The sequence below is a fragment of the Triticum aestivum genome, chromosome 2D (genome assembly GCF_018294505.1).
Source record: "Triticum aestivum cultivar Chinese Spring chromosome 2D, IWGSC CS RefSeq v2.1, whole genome shotgun sequence".
Classification (NCBI taxonomy): domain Eukaryota; kingdom Viridiplantae; phylum Streptophyta; class Magnoliopsida; order Poales; family Poaceae; genus Triticum; species Triticum aestivum.
Genome location: NC_057799.1, coordinates 90,728,311 through 90,755,008, shown reverse-complemented (window position 1 = coordinate 90,755,008; position 26,698 = coordinate 90,728,311). Strand labels below are relative to the sequence as shown.

General features: G+C 49.5%; 2 protein-coding genes across 2 annotated transcripts; one reads left to right on the top strand and one right to left on the bottom strand.

Annotated features, from left to right (window-relative positions):
• Positions 1 to 14,415: 14,415 nt before the first annotated feature.
• LOC123051869 (probable carboxylesterase 18) lies at positions 14,416 to 18,302 on the top strand. Its single transcript, XM_044474857.1, has 2 exons — positions 14,416 to 16,208; positions 17,995 to 18,302. Exon 1 carries the CDS (start codon positions 14,707 to 14,709, stop codon positions 15,742 to 15,744), a length of 1,038 nt encoding a protein of 345 aa, XP_044330792.1. The 5' UTR covers positions 14,416 to 14,706; the 3' UTR covers positions 15,745 to 16,208; positions 17,995 to 18,302.
• Positions 18,303 to 23,720: 5,418 nt separating this feature from the next.
• LOC123051868 (probable carboxylesterase 18) lies at positions 23,721 to 25,087 on the bottom strand. The gene has a single exon (XM_044474856.1). It carries the CDS (start codon positions 25,034 to 25,036, stop codon positions 23,972 to 23,974), a length of 1,065 nt encoding a protein of 354 aa, XP_044330791.1. The 5' UTR covers positions 25,037 to 25,087; the 3' UTR covers positions 23,721 to 23,971.
• Between the last annotated feature and the right edge of the window lie 1,611 nt (positions 25,088 to 26,698).

Sequence of the window (26,698 nt, the reverse complement as noted above, 5' to 3'; positions counted from 1 at the left end):
TAAGAAACAAGAACATGCTGCAAGGAAGTTGAATTTAACATAACCGATGTCATAGGAAACAAGGTCATCGGTAAATAAAATGTGTCAAACTGATGGTCCATTTCTGCATACCTTAATCTCATCAATGCCACCAACTTATTTTGCATGTGACATCATACTTGATAAGGCATCAACACATAACGGGAGTAAATATGTGATAGATGACCCCCTTGATGAATGCCCCTCGTCACCTCGTGGGTGTAAAACTATCCGTCTCCAGAGAGTTATATCTTACTGTGTATCTAACCAAGCTAACACAATTCATAGCCAAGTTAATCCCAACTTGGCCATCATATTCTTCAAGAACACCCACTCAATTATGTCGTACGCTTTATGCATATCCAACTTAACCGCACAAAGACCATATAATCCATCCTTTCTACCTTTCTATTTTTGATTCGCTAGACGAACTCATGTGCCTCCAGTACGTTATCAGTGATCAATCTGCCAGGTACAAAGACACTTTGAGTTGGAGAAATGATTTCTGAAGAATTGACTTTCATTGGGACGCCAATATCTTGGATATAATCTTATAAATAACATTGTAAAAACTTATTGACCTAAATTGTGTAACCACCTCAGGATTATCAGTTTTCAGGATTGGAACAACCGCATTATTATACCACTCCTCCTAAATCTTCTTTTTGAGAAAACTTTCTATTCATTTTCAATCATGGCAATACAACGAACACCAGAAATAATAAAAATTACATCCAGATCCGTAAACCACCTAGCGATGACTACAAGCACTGAAGCGAGCCGAAGGCGCGCCGCCGTCATCGCCCCTCCCTCGCCGGAGTTGGACAAAACTTGTTGTAGTAGACAGCCGGGAAGTCGCCGTGCTAAGGCCCCAAAGGACCAGCGCAGCAGAACAGCAACCGCTGCCAACGAAGAGTAGCGTAGATCGGAAGGATCCAACCTGAAGAAACACAAATGTAGACGAACTACGACCAGATCTGAGCAAACCCACCAAGGATAGATCCGCCGGAGGCACACCTCCACACGCCCACCGACAATGCTAGACACACCACCGGAACGGAGGATAGGCGGGGAAGACCTTATTCCATCTTCAGGAAGCTGCCGCCATCTCGTCTTTCTGAGCAGGACACACACCCTACAAAACTTGAAGAAACATCTAAAAACGGAGCCCTCCCACTGGCAAGGGTCGGGATCCACCATGCCGCCATGGCCCTAAGGACACTAAAAACGAGGCGGATCGGTGGCGGCGCCGGCGGGAGGCAAAGAAACCCTAATCTCTTCTTGGGGAGGAGACTTAAAACATACTGTACTTTCCAACATACTCCTCCTAAATCACCCTCATGTTAAGAGCGTACAATACTTCCTGTGTAATTTCTTCTCCAAAAAATATGCCAATAGTTCTTTTATAAAAAATAGCATGTAGTCCATCTCGCCCCGGTGTTTTGAGTTCCTTAATACTATCAACAGCTATTTTTCACATCCTTCGTTGTGCAAGGAGATAACAACATATCATTCATCTCAGGGCGCAGTGACATGCGTGTGCAGCTTAACTAGCAGGTCCGGGTCTGTTTCATGAACTTCCGAGGAAAACAGGTTAATAGGTTAATGAAACAATCAAGAATCATAGGGTTAGCGCATCAGTACCTTCAAGCCAAGTGCCATGATTATTCTTGAGAAGAGTAATTATATTTCTTTTTCTACTCGCCAACGCAATTTATCCGCGATCACTAGGGCCAGTGATTTCTTCTAATTCCAAAAATTATTCAACAAGCCCTGCCACTTCTTTTTTCATAATTTCTGTCTCACCACGCATAGGTGCTTGCATAACTTCCCTAAGGTCCTTTTAGGCGTTTCCTTTACCTCCCAGACTGAGCCGATCAACAAAATGCTTTTTTTTAGGGATTCAGCCAAATGCTATTCACACTCATGAACATTTTTCAAAACTCTTGAACATTTTTCAAATCCGTGAACTTTTTAAAATGCATGAATATATTCAAAAACACACACATTTTTCATATTTATGAATGTTTTCAAATTCCTACCTTTTCAAAATCATAGAACTTTTTGCAGAACTGCGATTTTTTTTGGAATTATGATTTTTTTTTCTTTTTTTTGCGAGGAAAAAGGGGAATTCATTAATTAAGTGGCAGTCATGTCTGCATTACATAGGTCCGGAACCTCGTCCGGCCCAGAATGAAGCCACACCGCAGTGCGCTTTTTTATTCGACCAAAGTTCGCTAAAAAATGACTAACAACGTTTTGTTCACGCCTCACAAGTTTAACTAAGAATTCACCATGTTCCTGAAGACGCGAAGTAATCTCGCGGATCAACATCATATGCTCCGATCGGTCGCCAATACCTCCTTCAATTAGTTTTACCACTTCTGCGCAGTCCGTTTGAATCACAAAAGGCAGCCCAGACCACTGGGTAGCCAGGGAGATGCCTTCTGAACATGCAGCAAGTTCAGATTCTAGTGGTGATGCACACTGCCTTAACTCACGGCAAGACGAAAAAAATAATATCTCCATGTTCATCCCGGAGGACCATGCCAGCTCATGCAGTTCCGTCCTTGGCAGAAAAGGACCCGTCGATGTTGAGCGCAGCCCAGCCGGCCGGCGGTGCCTCCCATCCAAGTGCTGATGGCTTCTTACGCTCAACATGTGATAACAATTTCCTGCTGTACAAAGGCGCAGCCACCATTTTTCCTTTGATGTGATCTCCATGAGGGTACGCCTGGATGGCTAGCAATGAGTTGATATAGCTGATTAGGAATCTGGTCGAGGCTTCGACCGGCGGTGGTCATTTGTCGTGGACGATCTCATTCCTCACATGACAGCAACGCCAAATCGTCATGAGCGTACACATCCGCTCCTCTGGTGACAAGTCCGCGAGCACATGAAAAAGCCACTCTGGCCCAGTGTGCATGACTCGACGGATGTCTAGAATATTCCATTGCCGCGCCATAGCTGTCAGAGGAAATCCCCAAAACACACGCACGCACGCAAGGTGGATTCAGACTCTTCTCTGAAGAAACACAGACGAACCGAACGAAAGTTCAGAGAGGAGACAGAGTCTTTGGCGACGCGCACACTGCAGCGTCTTTTCTGTTTCACTTTTATTCAGATAAGCAACAGTACATCCGAAAACCATGCCCACGATGCACTTCATCCGCGCCATCCCACGGTGGCAATCGTGGCCAAGTCCTCGCACGTTTACAGGAAACAAACTAACTGAAAACTATTCTATGACCAAGACCAAGCCACAACGTGAACTCAGAGCACGTTTCTGACTTTATTACATAAGTTTAAACTGAAACTAAATAGACATCTTCAGGTCTGTCAGGTTTAACATAACATTTCACCCCTTTAAACATGACGTCCTGAACTCACCTCAAGCACTCCTATTTTCTCTTTCAACACCTGAAACTGAAACCTTGGGAGGGCTTTAGTCAGGATGTCTGCATGTTGCTCTCGAGTACTGACGTGCTCCACCTCAATCTTTCCTTCCTCAACACATTGTCTGACGAAATGGTAGCGCACATCAATGTGTTTGCTTCTTTCATGGAACACAGGATTTTTACACAGTGCAATAGCCGATTGATTATCCACTTTGATCTTGACCTTGGCTTGCTCATAGCCTAGCAATTCTTCAACTAATCTTGCTAGCCACACTCCCTGACAAGCAGCAGAAGCAGCAGCCACATATTCTGCCTCACATGATGATTGAGCGACAATCTTCTGTTTCTGAGTCATCCAAGACACTAGGCAATTGTCATAGTAGTACAGCACCCCCGTAGTGCTTTTCCAATCATCAATGTCGCCTGCGTGGTCACTGTCAGAGTAACCCAACAGTTATGGTTTTCCTTCAGTTTTCTTGTAGCTGCAACCCAAACTGAGTGTGCCTTTCACATATCTTAATATGTGTTTTACTGCTGTCGTATGATCCTTGGTTGGCCTTTCCATGAATCTGCTGACATATCCAACTGCAAAGCTGAGATCTGGTCTTGTGTGCAACAAATACCTTAAACTCCCAACTATGCTTCGATATTCAGTTGGATCAACTTCCTCAGCCTGACTTGTTCTCGACAGTTTCAGTCTTGGCTCCATAGGTGTGTGACTTGCATTACAGTTTGTCATCCCCATCTTTTCAAGTATCCGTGAAGCATAGCCAGTTTGACAAAGAGTAATGCCCTTCTCTGATTGCTTTACCTCTATGTCCAAGTAATAGCTCAATAGACCCAAATCTGTCATGTTGAACCTGAATTTCATCTGCCTTTTGAAATCCTCAATGGCTTGCTCACTTCCTCCTGTGATGACTAGATCATCCACATACACACCCACAATCAGTGCAGAACCACCTGCTTTCTTCCTGTACAGACCAGACTCTGAAGGACACTTTTCAAAGCCTAGTTCAGAGAGTGTTGCATCCAGCTTGGAGTTCCATGCCCTTGGCGCTTGTTTGACCCCATACAACGCCTTGTGCAAGCGATACACCTTACTGTCCTTCCCTTCTATCTCATGGCCTGGCGGCTGGGTCACATATACCTCTTCAACCAGATCACCATTTAGGAAGGCCGACTTGACATCCATTTGGTGTATTTTCCATCCAAACTGAGCTGCAAGTGCAATTAGTAGCCTGACAGATTCTAGACGAGCTACAGGTGCAAACACTTCCTCATAATCAATACCTTGTCGCTGAGCATACCCTTTTGTGACTAGCCTTGCCTTGTGCTTGACAACCTTGCCGTCTGGATCTTTCTTCAACTTATAGACCCATTTTACCCCAATTGGCTTGTGTCCTCTTGGCAGGTCACACAACTCCCAATTATGGTTTTCCTCTATTGATGCCAATTCCTCCTTCATGGCCCTTTTCCAGCACAGTTCTCCAAGTGCCTCAACATGGCTTGAAGGTTCTTCCAGACCGAACAGACATAGCCCTGCATCAGCCTGTTTGATTTCTATGGTTTCTTCATAGATCTCCTCGAGCAAGCGCTCGCCTTGTGGACCCTGCGATGGCTCGGTATATGGTGTGCCTGGAGATGCTTGGAAGTGAGTTGGGGTCACAGGAGAGCTCTCCAAATCGATCGGAATAGCGACACCATCGTTTGCTTGCCGAGTCTTGAAGGTCTGCCGAGGTGCTGCAGGAGATTTCGCTGCCGTGGCAGCGCTTTCCGCTACTTCTCCAATCTCTTCTGAATCTTGCTCGTTCGGATAGAACACAACAAAAGAATCTGGATTTTTTTCTTCAACTAACTCCAAAGAGCTCCAATTCCATGGCCTATCTTCTTCAAACACCGCATCCCGTGTGATGACCAGCTTCTTGCTCTCTGGATCATACATGCGATAGGCCTTTGATCCGATTTCATATCCAAGCATCACCATTTGCTTGCTTCTGTCAGCTAGTTTGGTCTGTCCCGGCCCAACTTTCTTCACATGAGCGGTGCAACCAAATGTACGCAGGTGTTGCACAGAGGGCTTTCTCTCATGCCATGCCTCATAGGGTGTCATCCCTTTCACACTCTTTGTAGGAGCTCGGTTCAGCAGGTACACAGCGGTAGTCACGGCTTCACCCCAAAACCTTGCAGGCATGCCCATACTCTTGAGGAGGCTCCTCGCCATCCCCACGACGGTTTGATTTCTTCTCTCAACCACCCCATTGTGCTGAGGTGTATAGGGTGCTGTCCTGAAATGCTTGATGCCGTGGCGTTCACAGTAATCAACGAACTCGGCAGAGGTGAATTCGCCACCCCTGTCAGTGCGCAGCGCCTTTAGTTTCAGGTTCTTCTCAACCTCAGCTGCAATCTGCACTTTCTTGATGGCTTCCAATGCCTCATCCTTACTACGCAGCAACACAATCCACATGTATCGAGAATAGTCATCGACCAGAAGCAGAAAGTAACGCTTACCACCTAGGGTCGGAGGTGTGATGGGTCCACAGAGATCCCCATGCCATAGGTCTAGCTGTTTAACTGCTCGGTATGCTGCTTGTGCCGGGAACGGAAGTCGTTTCTGCTTTGCAATCATACAACCATCACACATCTGATTAACTTGCTTGAGCTGCAGCATTCCTTCGACCATCTCCTCGGCTGCCAGTGCACAAAGTGAACGGAAATTTACATGCCCGTACCTCATGTGCCACAACCACGCATCTTCCTTTGCGTGTGCAAGCAAACAGACCGGCTCTGACGGTTGGATGTTGAGAATATACATGTGATTGCCAGTTCGAGGCACTCTTGCGAGCACATTTCTCTGTCTGTCCCAAACTGTCATCACACCGTTCTCCCCTGAGTACTTGCATCCATTCTCATCTAACTGACCAAGGCTAATGATGTTGCTCTTCAGTCTGGGTATGAAGTAAACATCTGACAGTATGCGATGCTCCCCTGTCAGGCACTTCATCAGCACTGCTCCACGTCCAACTATTTCCACTGCAGAGCCATCCCCAAAGCGCACTTTTCCACGCACTGACTGATCCAGCTCAACAAACTTCTCTGAATTACCTGTCATGTGATTGCTGGCTCCTGTGTCTAGGTACCAGGATGTGTCCTGGCTCCCTGTGAGCTTGGGCACCACTTTCTCCTCATTGAGGAACACCTGTTGTGTCGGTTCTGGTTCAGACATTGTGAGCTCACAAACTTCCATCATGAGAAGCCCGGGGTCATCTTCATCCTCTGCTTGAGCAAAGTTTGCATTCTCCTTCTTGGGCTCCGGGCAATCAGACCTGAAATGCCCTGTTTCATTGCAATTGAAACATCTCACCTTGGTTATGTCAAACTTGCGGTGTTTTTTCTGCTTGCCGCGGTCACTGCTCTCGCCGCGTCCAGCCTGCCCACCGTCGGCGCGGTCACCACGCCCACGGCCACGCCCGCGGCCGCCACCACGGCCGCGTCCGCCACCACTGCTGCTTGCACCTGGTGCGCTTTTCTTACCCTTCATCAACTGTTCCAGAGCCTGAGTCATGAGCATGAGCTGATCGTCCTTGCTGCCAGACTGACGACGCCGGCCTCTCTGATTTTCCTCGAAGGCAGCCAGACGTCCGACAGCCTCAGCCACGGACATCGTCGAGAGATCGCCCCACTGCTCGATGGTGTTGATGATGTCGCCGAACCGCGCAGGAACGGCATTGAACAGGGTTTCGACCACCGTCTCATCGGTGATCTTCTCGCCGAGGGACCGGATCTCCCCGACAAGAGTCATCATCTTCTGGGCAAACGCCGATACGGACTCGCCTTCGCCCATTTCCATCCGATCCAACTGCCTCTTGAGCTGCTTGATTCGCGCCTTCTTGACGCGATCCTCGCCGACGCGCATGCGCCGGATCGCTTCCCAGGCTTCGTGGGCTGTCTGACAGTCGCCCACAGCCATCATCACTGGGTCGGGTACGGACTGTGACAGAGCAGCGAACGCCTCATCGTCCTTGACCTGATCAAATTCGGCCGTGCCCTCCAACGCCGGCCACACACCGAACGGACGGAGGAGCACCTTCATCTTCATCGCCCACAGACCATAGTTAGAGTCCGTGAGCATGGGATACTGATCGGGACACCACCAGACCTCGCCGGCGTGCGCTGCATGATCGCCGTGCCTTCGTCGCCGGCTCTCTTCGGGGGGCGGCGTGTACTTTTCACCGCCTCCGCTGGTGTCGTCCTTCTTCGGCGAAGTACTCATCGCCGATCACCGGCGCCACAACTCCAATCTCCGCCGCCGTGCTCCGCCTCCGTGAAACCTGGCTCTGGTGCCAAATGTCAGAGGAAATCCCCAGAACACACACACGCACGCAAGGTGGATTCAGACTCTTCTCTGAAGAAACACAGACGAACCGAACGAAAGTTCAGAGAGGAGACAGTCTTTGGCGACGCGCACACTGCAGCGTCTTTTCTGTTTCACTTTTATTCAGATAAGCAACAGTACATCCGAAAACCATGCCCACGATGCACTTCATCCGCGCCATCCCACGGTGGCAATCGTGGCCAAGTCCTCGCACGTTTACAGGAAACAAACTAACTGAAAACTATCCTATGACCAGGACCAAGCCACAACGTGAACTTAGAGCACGTTTCTGACTTTATTACATAAGTTTAAACTGAAACTAAATAGACATCTTCAGGTCTGTCAGGTTTAACATAACAATAGCTTGCCACAAGGCGACCGCATGAGGACATCTGCAGAGAGCGTGAAATCCGGTTCGGTGGCACACACAGGACACAAGTTAGATACTTCAAGGCTACGCGCATGTTTATTAGTCCATGTGGCCAAATAGTTCATCGCCACCCGCCAAGCAAACACATGCACCTTAGGAGGAGCAGGGCATCTCCATAAAAAAGCCCAGACGGCTCGTCGCCCGTCCGGTGCCCTGCTCGCCGCGACTGAAGATGGACGAAGACGTTCATTAAGTGCAAGCCGGTACGCACTCCGAACCGTGAAGATACCATTACGCTCCGGTTCCCAAGCAAGGACATCCTCTTCGAGCCGTGGAGAAGTCTGAATTTTTTCGTAGATTTTTTCGTCCCCTCCCCCCACTTCATCGGTTTATTTTCGTGTCACCCTCTCACACAACGAAAAAAACTGAACGGATCAGAACTTTCCATACTGACGCAAATTATTTAGTAATGTCTTTATGTAAAAGAATCAATCACAATCAATCTCTAAAGATCAAAACTAAATTAATTAATCTTCATAACGTTTGTTTCCTTCCGAATCACGTCCATAACTTTTCTTCCTTGTTTGGGCAGAAACTGTTTGGTAGCAGAGATTAGGAAGCTTCCTATGAGGGTAGTAATAGGAAGTATTCTTTTTCTTGATGATTCGTTTCCATGCATGATGATAGTAAATTAGGCCAGCATTCACCACTATTTATCAACGTCATCAATCGTATCTATTCCTACCAGTTTTAAGGGAATCCGCTCGCTACGTCTTTTTTAAGGGGATCCGCTCGCTAGGTCGTCGTCACACGTTATTTTCACAAGCAATTCCCCTAAAAAAACACAGCGCCCTACCTCGACTTCCCTACCTGGACGCCGCCGCCTCCCGGCGATCCCCTCCTCCCTCCCGCAGCTCGAACGACCCACTTTTTTGGCCACGAGCACCATCTGCCTCTTCGCCCATGCGTCGCCCCTCCTCTTCACCATAGCCACGAGCACCATCCGAGGCGGAGCCGCAGCGCCTCCACAGATGCGGCGGAGACACCATATCTAGTGGAGACGGCGGTGTAAATCTTCTCCCACTCTGCTCCTTCCCCTGGTTACCGGCCTGCTCCACCTCCCCTCTGCTTCGTGTGGATCTGCTCATGTGCAGCAGTAAACTTTATTTAGGTAGAACTATTCTTCTAGGCCTTTTTTTTGTTACTTACAAATTAACTTTTTGAGCCAATGCTTACGGCATGAAGTATTTACCTAGAGTTCCTTAATCAATCTGCTTGTCCATTGTTTCATTTGGTTCAATTACTATCAGCAAGAACGCATTGTGAAACCGTTAGCTTATGAATGTGCGCTCTTCCTGCAATAATAACATTTGTAATGTAAGGGCCGAGGCACACCCATGCATCAGGATGATGTGCACCACGTGGGAAGTAATACCAATATGGCCTAAGTGGATAATGAAATATCCAAAGATACACTTGACTGAATCAATTTTTTTCTCTGGAATTGTTCCTCATGATGCGCAGATGTAGATGCTATATTTTTAAAATTTCAAATCACCTATGCATGCCAATGTGATTCTTATCCTTTTCATTAGACAGTGTGTTCCCATCAATCCATCCATGCACCGAACTGATTTTTTTTACTCTGTTCAGGTTGCAATTACGAACGAGTAGCATATGTATGCACTGAACTACTTGCATAAGACAGTGAAATACTTCTTACTCGCGTGAGTGGAATTTTGGAATAGAGAAAGAACATACAACAGAGATCACGTAATTAATTGATTACATAAACTGAGATCACGTAAAACAAGATATACACAGGCAGGTGCGGCCAGTAACCCAACTAACTCCTGAGTTGACCTTGCTAATCCTTTACTCGCGATAAAGACGCAGACGATAAGGAAAGGTTGTTACGGAGAGAGCAATGGGAGAGAGAGAATCACGTGGCGGCAGGTGGACCTGAACATATGCTTCAACAAAGAAAACGGCAGCGTAGGATCATGGTGCGTGATTATAGGCGGAGGCTATTAAATCTCACGTGGAAATCACGGCTGAGCGATTCTCGCACGATCAGAAGTTCACACCCAATCGACCGTTTTCCCTAGTTGATGGCCTGCATGTGTGCTGTGCTAAAACGGTCGCTGCCATGGCAGCGAAACCCGTAGCCAGAACGCTGCCAGCGCCAAGTTGAGAAATCGAGATCGTCAGTGGTGCATGCACGACAGCGGCGGCGAGAGGCTATGGTGCATGGGGAGGAGAGAAAAGAAGGAGAGGGGAAGCTTGGGGACATGGTAGTTTACCCGGGGGCTGCCAGTCGGCACGCTGAAAACGAATGGCGGCGGCAGTGACATTTTTCTCAGTCCTCTTGGTCGGACCGGTTGAAGACCAGACCGGATCGGACCGACAATTTTCCAGGACGATTTTAGCAGACCAGATCGTCCATTTTCTCTAACAAGCCAGGACCGAGCGTGTCAAACACCAATTGAGCCACGAGCGGTACGTCCAGCCCTGCCCACCGTCAAAGCGAAGCTCCTACTCCACGTGAAGTTGATCGTGCTGTTGCACTCGTACGGTAGGAGCCACAGGCACAACATGGTGAAGGGCTAAAGGGTTGATCGAGGGTGAGACCCGGATGCTGGTGGCGCAGCTAACCATGGACGAGATTTTCACCTGCACCAAAAAGTTCAAGCAGGGGGTGTTCAGCAGTGTGCAGAAGGAGCTGGACCAATTCAGCCTCTTCATCTACAATGCCACCGTGAAGCAGCTGGTGGACGTGCCGGGGCATGAGTACTTCTCCTACCTCGGCGAGAAGACACAACAGGAGGCAGCGAGCAGGGCCCAGGTGGATGTTTGTGGAGCGGGATGGCCTCACGTGCCAGAACGCCGCCAAGGTGGATGCCAAGAACAAGGTGCTCTCTGTGCGGCAGCAGGGCGAGGCGCTCAAGGAGAAGGCCAAGGTCAAGGCGGAGGTGCGTGTGTTTGAGAACACTAGGAAGGCCGACAACGCCGCCTCAATGACCGACCTCACCATGAAGGGGAAGGCTGGGACTGGCAGGCCAAGGTCGCCGAGGTTGAGGCCACCAAGGCTGTCGCCATCCGCGATGCCGAGCTGCAGATGGAGGTTAAGACGAAGAACGTGCTCTGCCAAACTGACAAGCTCAAGGTCGAGCAGCTCAGCAAGTCCACAGTACACTACGACACACAGGTTGGTTATGCAATAAGCATGTATAAAAATATAGTACTAGGGACAAGAGAAATTCATACTTATTGACCTCAGCAATTTATATTTTGTAGGTTCAAGAATCGAACACGCGAACACGCTCTCTACCGCTGGCAGAAGGCAGCGGATACGACATTGTATAAGGAGATGAAGGCGGCGGTGAGGTGAAGCGGCCGAGCAGAAACAGATGCATGTCTCGATATGGGAGGAAAGGGAGGGAGATAAGGTGAGGGTTAGCGGTGCAACATGCCACACGAGGAAAGGGGTCAAGAGATGACCTTGAGGAGGGAAGTGAGCTCGGTCCATGGCATGGGTCAGAGTAGAGGAAGGTTGATCCATGGTTTGGCCAAAGGGGTGATGAGCAAGGGAGAAGTAGAAGGCCCCCTCTCATATCTTGGTGCGCGAGCAAGTCTGTCGAGGTGGAAGAAACCTGTCATTTTCATGACGGCGTTGGTGACCTTGACGTGATGTTGTTCGTCGGTTTGTGGGCGGATCAGGCAACCGTCTAGTCTCTCGATCCCCCCCCCCCCTTCACTAATTTTGGTGAGAAGAGGGGAGGGATGAAAGGGTGGAGGGGTGGGAGATGGGGTCGCCGATTCTGTTGGTTGTGGGGGCGAGGGCGGAGAGATGAGAGTGAGCGGCGCCGGTGAAGTCTATGGATCTAGAGAGGGAGGGGAACAAGAGAGTGAGTGGTGCGGTGAGGGAGTGGATAGAGTGCGGTCGTGCGGGAGAGGACAACAAGTCGTATAGGAGGGGTATAATGGGAATATCATAAAAATAAAGCTTTATTTATACCTGTACACTATATATATTCAGAATAGCATAAAATATTTTCTCAATAAATTACTTAAAAATATTCAAGAAATTATGGATGACCGATTATCATTATATAAAGGGGAAATCCGTTCTTTGCTCGTGGAGAAATGTAACTGCTCATTTCTAGCATTTGTCCAATGACTATATTTTCCATACCACCATCATAAAAAAATTATTCTAATTTTTGTTTATATTAGAATACCTTTGTAGGTCATAAAAACTGATGGATTTGATTGTGCTTCGGAGATGTCGACTGACAAAGACCCTGATGTAACGATGATGAAGGGGGCTAAGAATTCAACGAGTTTTACGCAACCAAAAGAGGTGCATGCAAATAATTGTTCTTCTTTGTATGTATGTTGCACATGATATAATACTCAAAAGGTATATTTCTATATATATATAATTTTGTAGAATATGAGAGAGATGGAGATGGATTATGTCGGGGTTCAAAAAGAAACCCATTCAGAGGGTTTTTGGGGCGACGTCATTGGAAGGGGACAAAAATTCACCATGTTTTATACAACAAAAAGATGTGCAAATGATGATATCCCACAACAACGACGCACTCAAAATAAAGCAAACCGGCTGGAATTACGATAAATGTTTATGGCAACATTTATTTCCAACTGGTATTCCAATGAGTAAGTTCAATGATGTTCACATAACTCAACGAAAATATTTCAAAAGCCCGTAGCAACGCACGGACATTCTACTAGTAAAATTCAAAAAATGAATACGTGAACTTTATTCAGATTTTTTCAGACTTTTCCAATCCATGATCTCTTTTTTTAACACTGAAAAGCCTTCTCCCTACAGCCACAAGATAGATTTGCAAAGACAGGAACAATACCAGAAAGCATGTGCAACGCGCAACGTGCAACGCATGTCCGGTGCGCGTCAGTCTCCCGTAACCTACATAGATCGTTTTTCCTCTGGTCCTGGCGGCTGGAACTATACCTGGCCATACCTCGGGCCGGGCCTAGCCAAGCCCGACGCAAAAAACCCAGGCCTAGGCCCGGCCCGGCCCGGCCACCGGGCCTGATTTTTGCGCCCAAGTCTGGCCTGCACACGTAAAACCCCGCCGGGCCTCGGGCCTCGGGCCGGGCCCCTTCAGAAAATCACGAAAACGATGGGCCTAGGCCCGGCCCGGCCTTCGGGCTCAAAATCTAGGCCCGGGCCCGGCCAGGGGGTAGCATCGGGTCGGGCCGGGTCGGGCTTTTTTGGGTGGGGCCGTTCGGGTCGAGCTGCCCATGGCCAGGACTAGCTGGAACCCTAGCTGCCGCCAGGAGGCCAATCTTCTAGCGCCGTCCTCCGGCGGCGACCTCGGTCGTCAGTGGTGAGGGGGGTCGCCGGATCCACGCATGTGGATCGTTTCTCTCTTGTAGTCTAGATTTTTAGGCTGTTCATCGTCTTGGCTTCGGTGGCGACAATGGCGGTGCTGAACAAAGATTCTTTGAACCCATCCGTGACGAGGCCTTCGGTTCAATGGTTGGGGGTGAATTTGGAAACCAGTCTGTTCAAGCAAGGATGTCGTGGCGGCGGCGGCATCCTCGTGGTGCACCTGTGTCATAGGGCTCCGCCGTTGCGACGGCGTTTGCTTCAGCGTCGGCGCGGAGCTTGGGAGGTAGTCCAGGAGCGGATGCAGATTATAGTCTGCATGGACGACATCTGGAAGACGGAACGTGTGCTGGGTTCGTGGTTCGTGGATGGCAGGTATGATTTCCTTCTTCGGCGTCTTAGTCGTGGTGGGGTGCCCGATCTGGAGTTCGATGGCGTGTTCGGGGTGTTGCCCCGGCCTGATTCATTCAACGGCAATGGCTTCACTTTTGGTAAGCCACCTTGGAGGTCCGCAAAGCTGCATATCAGCGATGGAGCCGCGTCGAGCTCGGGTGAGGAGGTGATCCGTCATTTTTTTTCGGTGGCTGCTACGAAGGCACGTGACGGACGTTGATGTGAAGTTCGGAGATGTTCCGCTATCTTTTCAGTTTTGTCACGTGAATCCTTACATGACTTTTGTACTTTGATCTTTATATAATATAAATGAGACACATATTACCGTAAAAAAAAACGCATGTCCGGTTCAGGACTAGTGGTCGTTTTAATCATCGTCCCCGGTTCTCCACGCGGTGGACTTCGACCGGTGGCGTGTTAGCGGCGACGCGGTGACGCCGGCTGGACGCGCCCGTTTCGATCTTTCATATTGGGGAGCCGAAATGAGGCGGGTGGAGTGGAGTGCATACGCAGTTGCCCGCAGCTACACGTCACTGCAGACGCTCTGCTTCACACGATGATCATCTTCAAACCATCGTCGGCGATATACATTGTCAGCGTCGCGATCGGATCGGTTGCGGATTGCAGTCACCCTCCCGTCCGGAAATACTTGTCGGAGTAGGTGCCAAAATCTTCTTCCATTGCTTCAGCATTTCCGTTATTCAATCTCTCTCGTGTGCACAACGGAGAAAGGGCAGCGAGACGGAGGCGGCCAAGTAGAAGAGCCAAGAAACTGATGGCGGGAGCCGAGAGCGCGCGGCCGGCGCCTCCGGTGCTGCCGTGGACGGTGCGGCTCCAGGTGCTCGCGCTCGGGGCCGCCTGCGACCTCTCGCAGCGCCGCGACGGCACCGTGAACCGCTTCCTCTTCTCGCTCGTCGACCGCCAGACCCCGGCGAGGCCGCGCCCGGACGCGCTCGGCGTCCGCTCCGCCGACGTCGTTGTCGACGCCGCCAGGAACCTCTGGGCGCGCGTCTTCTCCCCGTCCGTGGGTAAACCCGAGGCGGCGCCGCTCCCGGTCGTCGTGTACTGTCACGGTGGCGGTTTTGCGCTGCTCTCCGCGTCGTCCGCGCCCCTGGACGCCATGTGTCGCCGCTTCTGCCGCGAGCTGGGCGCCGTGGTCGTCTCCGTCAACTACCGACGCGCGCCCGAGCACCGTCACCCCGCAGCCTACGATGACTGCGCGGATGTGCTCAGCTACCTTGGCACCGCGGGCCTCCCTGCCGACATCGGCGTCCCGGTCGATCTCTCCCGCTGCTTCCTCGCCGGGGACAGCGCCGGCGGCAACATCGCTCACCACGTGGCCCACCGATGGACCTCCTCGGCCGCTGTTGCTTCTGATAACCCTGTCCGCCTCGCCGGCATCATCCTGCTGCAGCCGTACTTCGGCGGCGAGGAGCGCACGGAAGCAGAGCTGAGGCTGGAGGGCGTGGGGCCGGTGGTGAACATGCGCCGCTCGGATTGGTCCTGGAAGGCGTTCCTGCCGGAGGGGGCCGATCGGAACCACCCGGCGGCGCATGTGACCGGTGAGGCGTGTCCGGAGCCCGAGTTGCCGGAGGAGTTCCCGCCGGCGATGGTGGTGGTTGGAGGGCTCGACCCGCTGCAGGACTGGCAGCGGCGGTACGCCGCCATGCTGCAGCGGAAGGGGAAGGCGGTGCAGCTGGTGGAGTTTCCGGACGCCATCCATGGCTTCTACATGTTCCCTAAGCTCCCCGACGCCGGGAAGCTCGTCAACGACGTTAAGAACTTCATGGAAACCGCCACGTCCGACCATTAATCCGCTGTGTAGTCGACTCAGCTCGTATGCAGCCTCGCCGGCGAGAGCTCCACAAGCGAGTTTGAGATGATCGCGGTGCATGGAACAAAGCTTTTTTACGGAATTGCTAATTGTCAGCCGGATGAAAATAATTCGTTTTCATCTGTTTTTTCAGCCGCGAGATCTCTGTCCTGAGATTCGTGTTGGGTTTTTTCCGTTGGCTCAGTCGACTGCTTTTCCTTATCGGGCCCGCTAAATTTTCGAGGAGACCCGTTATTTTCTCTCCTCCGGTGACACCGCCGGTCTTCCCTGTAGCTGCCTTTGTCCCTTCCCTTCTCATTTCTAGCACGCAACCTTGAGTAGAGCTCAGAGAGAGGGAGAGACGCGGGTGATCTGGAGCTCCCCTCCCCGCTCGATTGAGTAGGTTGGTGGTCAGGCGGCCGGTGCTCTCCCACCCAGCTGCATCGCCGCAGCTCACGCTCGAGGTCTGCTGCATCTCCCGGCCCCTGCCTCCCTCCCCCGCCCGCTGCATCTATTGTTCTCTTTTTGGGATTTTCCATTGTGTTGTTTTACTCCTCAGATAGCTGGCGCTCAGATCTGTTTTTTATTTCCTCTTTTGATTGCCTGCGATAGCTCCTCGCGGATTTTAGATGTCTGTGGTTGCGCTGTTCGTGCTCTTGAAATCAGAATTCATTTTGCTTGTGTGAGAGCTTGGATTTTGAATTTCATCTGCTATGTATGGCCGTTTAGATTTTGCCTGTAGGTGTGTGATTATTCTGCTATGGGGTTGTTGATTGATTCGGCCAGCTCGTTCTGTTGTTGATGTAGGTGCAAATGCTGAAATCGAACACCCAGGATAACTCTGGAGCTCCCTGTTCGTTTGAATTCTCTTGGTCTCTTTTGTGTGGATGTAGTGTTAGATCCCCTGGCCGTTTTAGATTTTCTCTGAATTGTGTTAGCACTTTATATAGAGATGCGGGTAGTGTTTATTGTTGTGTTTCAGTAGGCAGTAAACTTACTATTGTTGCTCTGTAATTGTAGCCACATTTAGGGTTCCAAATCACATTAAAGTTACCAAATTACTTTATTATTTAGGTGTTGTAGTTTCAATTTGGGTTAGTAGTTTCAGTTGTAAATTTTCACCAAAGTTTTAGTAGAATACTATATCACAGTGCATGAGCTGTGCATGTTTACAGTGTAAATCTCTCTGTAATTATACTGTTATTGGAGTGTATTTTCACCGTAACTCAGTGGTATAGTTTGTCTCCGTTTCAGCATAATTTCTATGGATTATCATTGTAATTACAGTGCATTATAATTTTATTGTTTAGTGTAAATCTCTTTTACCCTGTTTATTAGACTGTAATCTCCAGAGTATCTTGCAGTAAGAAATTTTATTGCAATTGCAGTGTATTTTTCCATTGTATCTACGTTGTTAGTTTAATTTCGGTGTAATTACCCTATCTTATCAATGAGTATACACTGTAAATCGCAGTGGAATTTTAGTGTAAATCTCATTTTGTAATTACTGTGTATTTTCCATTGTAACTAAATTGGTTAGTGTAATTTCAGTATAATTACCCTATATTGTTAGTGATTATACACCGTAAATTGTAGTGGTATTTAGTGTGATTGCACTGTAATTTGGGTGTGATTTCACTGTATGTTTAGTGTGATTATAGTGTAATTCCACTGTAATTTCAGTGTGACTACATTGTACTTTCAGTGTGATTACACTGTACTTCCGCTGTAATTTCAGTGTGATTACACTGTAATTTCAGCGTAATTATAGTGTACTTCCACTGTAATTTCAGTGTGATTACGCTGTATTTTCAGTGTGATTACACTGTATTTTCAATGCGATTATACTGTACTTTCAGTGTGATTATAGTGTACTTCCACTGTATTTTCAGTGTGATTGCACTGTACTTTCAGTGCGATTATAGTGTACTTCCACTGTAATTTCAGTGTGATTACACTGTATTTTCAGTGTGATTGCACTGTACTTTCAGTGCGATTATAGTGTACTTCCACTGTAATTTCAGTGTGATTACACTGTACTTTCAGTGTGATTAAAATGTAATTTCAGTGTGATTACACAGTAATTTCTGTGTGTGCCCTTGTTGTGTTTCCATATTTTAGGTTCGCTAGCTACCTCCCAATAGTTTGTTAGCCTTCTTAGATGTTCCTCCCTAGAGTTTTATTTTCTTTGCTTATCTGTTTTTGTTGTTGTCTTGCTTTATGCTAATCAAGCTTTTGTTTTCTTTTCAGGGTATTGGAGTGTTGCCTGCTCATTTTTATTAGTTCTTTTTTCTAGTTTATGTATAATATCTCTTGGTAGGCTCCTTAGGGTTTCGTTCAATGTAATATATATATTTAGCTTAGTTGATGTGATTTATTGTATTTCTTCCGTATTTGAGTCTTTATACATTTTGTAAATTGCACTTCTATGGCAGTGTTGTCAGTTGATCAGTACATGCCTTCAGTTATTTGTTTATTTCTTGCCTGCTCCATTTTTTGTATGCATCTGGTATTGTGTATGCACTGAACAGTTATTGATTCTTGTCTTTCACAGTATAGTCTTTACGTGCCCAAGTTTCTGATTTTAGTTTTGTGATCTAACATGTAACAAGGCATGATGCAGTCACAAAGAAGGTCACAGTAAATTGATCAATAGGTCTTAGTAATTTTAGATTTTTGTATACTGAAATTTCCATCTTTTGTTCCTGGATTTTTTTTGTTTGACCATTTTCCTAAATTATGTCACAGCTACATGTACATGTTCTCCCCTTTATTTCATAATAGTTACCTTCAGAATATCTATTCTTTTGCTTGTGTCAAATAGTACCAATGCATAGCCTCTTAGAAATTTTTAGCCTTTTATTTGATCATAGTCCTAAGTTTTTGCCTTAGTTTATTCAGCCTATGTAACTATCATTTTATTTTTAGTGTGAATTCATTTAAATTGCAAATAAAAGGTCATACCAATTCTAGCTATAACTTCAAGTCACAGTTTATAAAATTCAGCCATAGAATCATTGCTGAACAGGAATAAATTTCTAAACATGATCAAAGTTTCTGAATAGTGTACAGTTTTTCAGTGCCGAAGTTTCTGAAATACAGTCATAGCCTTTTCTAAAATACAGCAATCCTAGCCTTTTTTGTTGAAGCATTTTTATTCATAGCTTCCTGAACATGCTTCGTCCCAAACATTTATATTTTGACCATGTGCTGTGACTTTAGTTATGAATTCAGAATCTTGCAAGTAGTTTCTTTATTCCTGTCAAACTAGACCTCTTGTTCCTTGTTTTCTTCCTGCTATTTTGTGATATGTGAGTAGAGTTACATAGTTCATTTTCCCGTCGCTGCAGCATGTAAGTGAGGATATGAACTACTCCCTCCATCTCATAATGTAAGACGTTTTTTAACACTAGTGTAGTGTCAAAAAACATCTTATATTATGAGACGGAGGGAGTATTTTTACTATTTTTTTACAGTTTAACAAGGCTTTTTTCATGATTATTCTGCCTATGATATTAGTTTGATTGCGAAACTTTTATGTTTCTCCAGCCAATGTAATGATCCCTACACGTTTTCGTTTCTTTCAGAATTCAGATGTAGATAGGCAACTCCAGTTTCTTTGCCCCGCTGGTGTGGCTGGCTCTCCCCTCCTTTTGTTGACGTTTCTGTCCGGGTTGGAAAAGAGGGGCTGTGGACCCGTTAAGATTAAGTTGATGGACATGTGCGGGTCGGTTTAAAAGTGGGACAAGGACATACAAGGGAGACTTGTCACAATCTATTTGGCTAAAAAATCTGACTGAAACCCAATTGGATTTCATCCGGATGTTAATTAGACAGCTTTTTTTATACGCGTCTGTTAAGCATAGGTACGTGAAAATTTCTTTTTTTTTCGAGAGGACGCCAATGGCGTACCATAATTTTATGGAAAACTCTCTAATTCATCCAACTGATTTTTCGTCTCGTAAACCTCCCTCTCCACGCGCCACGTGTCCTGCGTGAAGCTGCCCACCGCTTTCCCAACCTTATCTCTAGCGAAGCAGCCTCCTCCACATATCTCTTTCTTCCCTTGCCGCGAAGCAGCCTCCTCCACATATCTCTTTCTTCCCTTGCCATCTCATTCACTAACGGCCATAGAGGAGCCATGGCGAGACCACCACGTCATCTAGGAAACCAAAAAGGGTTATCGCCAGCCATCGGCACCAGCAGCCGGTGCTCCTTCGCTGAATCGTTGGAGGTGGCATACCTGCAAACAAGCGTCCATGGAGGTGTTGCCGGCGATGCAATACGGCGCTCGTCAACGACCGTCGCTGCTACAACGCGGCAACACGTCCAGGGCCGCCGGGCACTGACACATCAACTCATCCATGGCCGCCGTGCTGCGATGCAACCTCGTCGGCGCTACTGGTGCTGCAAGTTGCCGGTGGCAGAGCGGCAATGGAACGGTCATCCGACGATTTTTTGCATTCGTTAAGCGGCAGAGCAGAGGCACCACCATAGCGGAGGAAGGGACTAGCGGACGTCGCCTGATTCATGCTCACGCCGGCGGGGCTACAGCAAAGCGCCGAGCGAGGTTGTTGAAGCTCCACCGTGGCTGCATTGAAGCGCCACCAGAGTTGCATCGCAGCTTCTGCCGTCAGTGGGGCTGCAGTAGAGCGCCGAGCGAGGTTGTTGAAGCTCCGCCGTGGCTGCATTGAAGCGCCACCGGAGTTGCATCGCAGCTTCCGCCGTCGGTGGGGCTGCAATGGAGCGTGTCCGAGGTCATGCATTGGAGGCTTGGAGCTTCGCCACGGCTGCAATGGAGCTTCGCCGGAGCAGCAATGGAGCACGACCGAGGCTACAATGGAGCTTTGCCGGGCGTCGACGGTGCCGCATCAGAGCTTTTTTGGAGCTGCGGTGCTGCCATGGAGCTTCCCTGGGGTGTCGTCGGCGTTGCAAAGCTTTTTTTCATCAGTTTCGGTGCTGCTCCGTTGGAGCTCTTCGGTGGCTCCGATGCTCGAGGTAGCCGGCGGCAGCGCCACAATGGGTGCATCGTTGCTTCGCTGCACCATCGAGGGAGGCGGCGTAGCTACAATGCAGCTTTCATGGAGGCACCGACGATGGGGGCGGTGTAGCACTGTAGCTGCGACGAAGCACCGCGCCGTGCAGCAATGAGGTTGCAATGGAGCATCTCCGAGAGTCGTCGGTGCTGCTATGGAGCTGCGACGGAGCATCGTTGGACTGCCGGTGCTGTGTTGGAGCATAGAAACGGGCTGCGGGATGCTGCTGCGACCAAACGTCACTCCGGCGAACGACGGCACTGCACTACCGGCCGGGGAGGAGCTGCTGCTCGAACGACTTGGCACTGCGATACAAGTTCGGGAGGGAGCGAGCCTTCATCGCGCCTGCTGGCTGAGATGTGACGCGAGAGGAGGATGCGAAGAGAGACGAGGAAGACGCGCTGGTGCTAGCCTACGATCTAATGGCCACACACGGCTGTATGTGACGGCTGTGCGGGCGGCTGATCTTCCAAAAAATCAGCCGGCTTACGCGTAGCAGCAGCCTAATTTTATAGAAGGGGAGCAAAGACATTTACAAGAAGTGTCACCCAAATGCGAACATTCAGGTAACCACACACCCACACCAACACCAAACAATGAAGAAAAACTAGGCTATTCTCACAAAACATTGTAAACCTCCTACACCGCCCGCCGCAAGCTTCCATTCTGCCAACTCGTCTAGGATCCACCTTGCTGCCTCCCTAGGTCTCAGTTGTTGATCAACTCTGTTGAAAACCCTTGCGTTCCGTTGCTTCCACAAGGTCCAAATAGTCCCAATGAACAAAGTATCGAAACCCCTCTTATCCGCTTTCTGAAAGCTGACCCTCACTCTCATCCACCAAAGAAAGGTGGACTCCCCTACCGCTTGATCTCCGATGTTGATGTGGAATGTGTCCCAAAGTGTGCACCAGACCTCTTTGGCATACGTACAGCTGGACAAGATATGGTCCGTGTCGTCCTGATCCTGCAGGTAGAAGTAACACGGGGAAGGCTCATCCTGCAGGCCGTGTCGCGCTCTCCGATCCGAAGTCCAAATCCTGTACTGCATGGCCAACCACGCGAAAATCTTACACTTCAAAGGCGCCCAACTCCTCCAGATGCCACTAACCAAAGGTGGTCTTGGCAGGTACGTGAAAATTTCACGCGTCGTATTTGATTCCACCGTCGTATTTGAAAATCACGAATTTGGAGGAGAGGTGGAAAGTGAAAGGTCCACTCATGGTGGCAACAAACTGGATTTTTTTTTTTATGTTGCACGTGCTCAGCAACCATGAACTTCGGGTTGTGAAGCTGACCAGCTCCGTCGAGGCAAGGAAGCGTGTTCATCAATGCCAGCATGGAACCTGAGGATTGAAAGAGAGAGAAACAAAATGAAAAAGAACTAGAGAACTACATGGAATACAAATTTTGTATTCAAAAAATTCTCAAAAAACCGAACAACCCTTGTATTCAATCTACGAAAGTTTCAACAAGTTTTGCCAAGTTGAAAAACAATTAGAGGGAAATTCAAATTAAGAGCCATTTCGGGTCAAATTTTGCCGAAAACCAAAGTCTCATAAAAATTGAAAAATTTCTCAAAAATCTAGTCAGCCTTGTTTTAAAGGGAAACACTTGCCTTCAGCCGATCGATTTTGGGTGAGTGTCAGCCGCCTTCGTGTCCATCAGATTTGTTTTTCATTGGACGATCGGAAGCCAACCTCCCTTCACTGTATATATTTGCAACTCCACCCATGTTTCAGAATGCAAGACTGCAACTAGGCCTTTGTTGCAAATCGGCCAATGAGCTAGATCCTACAGTGGTTAGGATTGGGGAGGGTGACGGCGGCTAGATCCATGAGCATTGTCATCGCGGGCCTACCAGGTTGACCTGGCGCAGACCCCCTGCGGTGGTGACGGTGACCAGGTCTCCGTCGGCGATGGCCTCCTCAACTCAACTAGGTACGGATCCAAAAACAACCGCCGCCATGGCTGACCTCCATCACCAAATTTCCGCCGCCGTCGCGCGCATCGCCTGTACTCGGTATCTGCGAGCGTCGTGACTCGGACGGCAACGATGAGTCAACGATCGTCCATGCACAAATGAGTTCATGCAACAACATCAGAGTTGCAAACGACGATGGTGGTGTTGCGACATCATCGTTCATTACAAAAAAAATCTGCAACACCATCCTTTTTGCAAAAGGCCTCCTACAACATTATCTATGTTGCAAAAAGTGATGACGTTTTTTTCTGCGACACAACCTCTATTGCAAATATTTCTGAAATAGTATTAGCTCAGTTGCAAAAGGTTTTGTAACATTGCCTTTGTTGTGATGATGAAGGCAGGATATGCCGTTCGATGGCGATAAATCTAACGGCAGCCGAGGTGGCGGATCTCTGGCCGACGCATAGCATGCCCCTATATTAAATCTGGGAAACTTTCAACATGTTCTGCCAAGTATAAAAAACATTAGAGCGGAAAAATCAAATTCAAAGACATTTTTGGGTCAAATTTTGACCAAAACAAAAAATTACCACAAAATTTGAAATAATTTTCAAAAACCCACACAACCATTATGCTCAATCTGGGAAAGTCTCAACAAGTTTTGCCAAGTAGGAAATATTAGAGCAAAAATTCAAATTCAGAGCCATTTTGGCCCCAAAAAAAGGGTTTTCAAAAACAATTGATAAAATTCTCAAAAGTACACACAGCCCTTAGATTCAATCTGTGAAAGATTCAAGAAGTTTTGCTCACTGGATAAAAAAGTGGAAGCAAATATCAGATTCAACAGATGGTGACATGGCGTATGACTTGGTGCTAACTAAGCTGTTGACTCGTCAAAACCAGTCAAAAACCACTGCAAAGTTGTTTTTTGTCTGGTTTTGAAAGTTGAGGGTTGAAAATTAGACGGTCTTATAGTTCAGAGCTGTGTTTTAGGCTTAGGCGGTAGTTAGAGGTCGTAAAATGAACTTCTCTCAAATTGAGATATGAACTATTCTCAAACATTTAACTTTGGGGGTGCCATCACTGCCATGCCCCCATCACCCATGGCACATGTTGCACAAAGAAAATATCGAGATGGCAACTCGAACTTATACAACACAGAGTAATAATTTAGACGGACGCGGCTGCTCGCAGCGACTTTGACAGTGACACATGCACGACATCCACGACGAGTCGACGAGTGGTCGTGATCATCGTCTCTACTTCTCTACGTGGTCTGATTCGGCGCCACGCTCTCCACGAACGCCCTGATCTCCGCGACGAGCTTGCCGGTCTCGGGCAGCGCCGGGAAGAAGTAGAAGGCGTGCACAGCCTCCGTGAACTCCACCACGCGCACCTCCTTGCCCTTCCGGCGCAGCATGGCGGCGTACCGCCTCCCCCAGTCCTGGAGCGGGTCGAGCCCGCCGACGACCACCATCGCCCGCGGGAACGCCTCGGGCAGCTCCGGCTCCGTGCCGGCCTCGCCCGTCACGTGCGCGGCCGGGTGGTTCCGGTCGGCGCCCTCCGGCAAGAACGCCTTCCACCAGAAGTCGGACCGGCGGAGGTTGACGATCGGGGCCACGCCCTCCAGTGCCTGCTCCGACTCGGTCCGGTCCTCTCCGCCGAAGTAGGCGGACAGGAGCAGGAGGCCGGCGAGGTGGACGGCTGGAGGCGTTGTCGCTGGTGCCGCAATCCAGCGCTGGGCCACGTGGTGCGCGATGTTGGCGCCGGCGCTGTCGCCGGCGAGGAAGCAGCGGGAGAGGTCGACGCGGACGGGGACCTCGGCGGGCAGGCCGGTGGCGGCGAGGTACCGGAGGGCGGCCTCCCCGTCGTCGTAGGCCGCGGGGTAGCGGTGCTCGGGCGCCAGGCGGTAGGTCACGGACACGACGACGGCGCCCGCCTCGCGGCACATGGTGCGGCAGAGCGCGTCGTAGGGGCGGGTGGCCGCGGAGAACACCGTGAAGCCGCCGCCGTGGAAGTACACGATCACCGGCCGCGGCGACGCGTCCGCCTCCGCCCCCGCCTCGCCTGTCGCGAAGTAGACGCGGGCCCGCACGCCGGTGGACGCGTCGACGGTGACGTCCACGGAGCGGACGCCCCCGGCGTCCGGGCGCGCGGGGTTGGCGGGCGCCTGGCGGTCCACGAGCAGCGAGAAGAGGAAGCGGTTGACGGTGCCGTCCCGGCGCTGCGTGGCGTCGACGGCGGCCTCGAGCGCGCGCAGCTGGAGCCGCACCGCCCACGGCAACGCCCCCACGCGCGCCTGGAGCTGCTTGCGCGCGACGTCGCCGGCCATTCTCTCTGCTGCGCTGGGTGGCTACTGGCTAGCTCGGCCTCTGCCTTTATCGATTTTTTCTTGCAGTGTCCGCGTCACTGTAGTGACAATATCGGGGTCACTGCAGCGACTCGCAGGTCCCACATGGCCAAGACATTGCCTACCTTCATCCTCCTTATCGAGTCATCTTCTCTCAGATTTTCCAGCCAGCAAATCGGTGTCACTGCAGCGACGCGCAGGTCGCAGATAGCCAGGCACCACGAGCATGTGCGGATGTAGAAGCAATGGCGTGATCCGCCGAACGCGACGATAGGTGCTTGCTTGTCGCTTGTCAACGAAGATAAGATGCATGATGGGTGAAGCTGCCATCGCAAGTGTTTGACAAAAAAATATCACAATTGGGGTTCGCGTCCTACAGAACTACCATTTTAAAAAAAGTGACTGATAACTACCAAAAAATTGAAATCTTGTGACTAAAAACTACCACTTTTGGAAGATGGCCAGTTTAGACGATTTAAACACGTTTATGACATGCGGGACCCACCTGCAGGGCTGACGTGGCGGCAAAGTCAACTCCGTTTATTTTGACCGTTAAGCTGACCGTTATGACAAGTGGGGCCCACACGTCGGTCCCTTCAAAAAAATAAAAACAACCAGATCCCTATAACTTTTAAAAAAGCAATCAGATCCTTGCAAGTTTTATAAAAAAAGCAATCAGGTCCTTTTCAGTTTTTTAGAAAAAGCAATCGGGTCCCTGCCGACGAGCTCGTCGCCGGAGCCGGCTGGCATTGGTCTGGCGAGCTCGAGGGCGTGCCAGCTCCTGCGTACAGAGCGGCCCAAGTGTCGCATAGCCCCGTTCTGGAGGTGATGCACGCGACGCGGCAGGGCTGGAGGGTTGCCGCAACCACGGCGGGCGACACCATGCCCATCCAGCTCCTTCCCGCTACTGCTTGCCACTGCTGCTCCTTCCCGCTGGTTGCCGCTGCTGCTCCTTGCTAGGGCTGCTGCTCTTTGCCATTGTTGCTTGTTGCTGCTCCTTGCGACGGCTGCTCTGCTCCGGCAGGCACGGTACCGAGGTCCAGGCAGCAGCAGCACGACGAAATTCTCGCCAGCGTCGCCCATATTGTCGTGGTTGACCAACTGCACATCGGAGCTGACATGGGCGAGCGCAGGAGTGGGGGAAGGGGACGACTGAGTCTGGGCGTGAAGGTGACAGGCATGGCCGTCGTAGCTCGATGTAGGCTTGGCGGCAGCGACGCTGGTGAGAGTGGCATGGCCATGGTGGCTCGGGATAGAGTTCAGGGAAGAGAGATAGAGAGAGGAAGAAGAAGAAGAATGACATGTGGGCCCCACCTGTCATAACGGTCAGCTCAACGGTCAAAATAAACGGGGTTGACTTTGCCGCCATGTCAGCCCTGACAGGTGGGTCCCGCATGTCATAAACATGTTTAAATCGTCTAAACTGGTCATTTTTCAAAAGTGGTAGTTTTTAGTCACGAGATTTCAATTTTTTGGTAGTTATCAGTCACTTTTTTGAAAGTGGTAGTTTTGTGGGACGCGATTTTTTTGTCAAACACTCTGCCATCGCCATGGTCCCGCCCGTGGAGAAGACGACGACGTGTGCCGTGCAGGCACAGCTAGCAATCGAGGACAACGTGTAACAGGGTAGATGGAGATATTTCG

Bases quoted from the DNA above. Each gene is read 5' to 3' on its own strand.
- LOC123051869 (XM_044474857.1), top strand. From the start codon at position 14,707: ATGGCGGGAGCCGAGAGCGCGCGGCCGGCGCCTCCGGTGCTGCCGTGG.
- LOC123051868 (XM_044474856.1), bottom strand. From the start codon at position 25,036: ATGGCCGGCGACGTCGCGCGCAAGCAGCTCCAGGCGCGCGTGGGGGCG.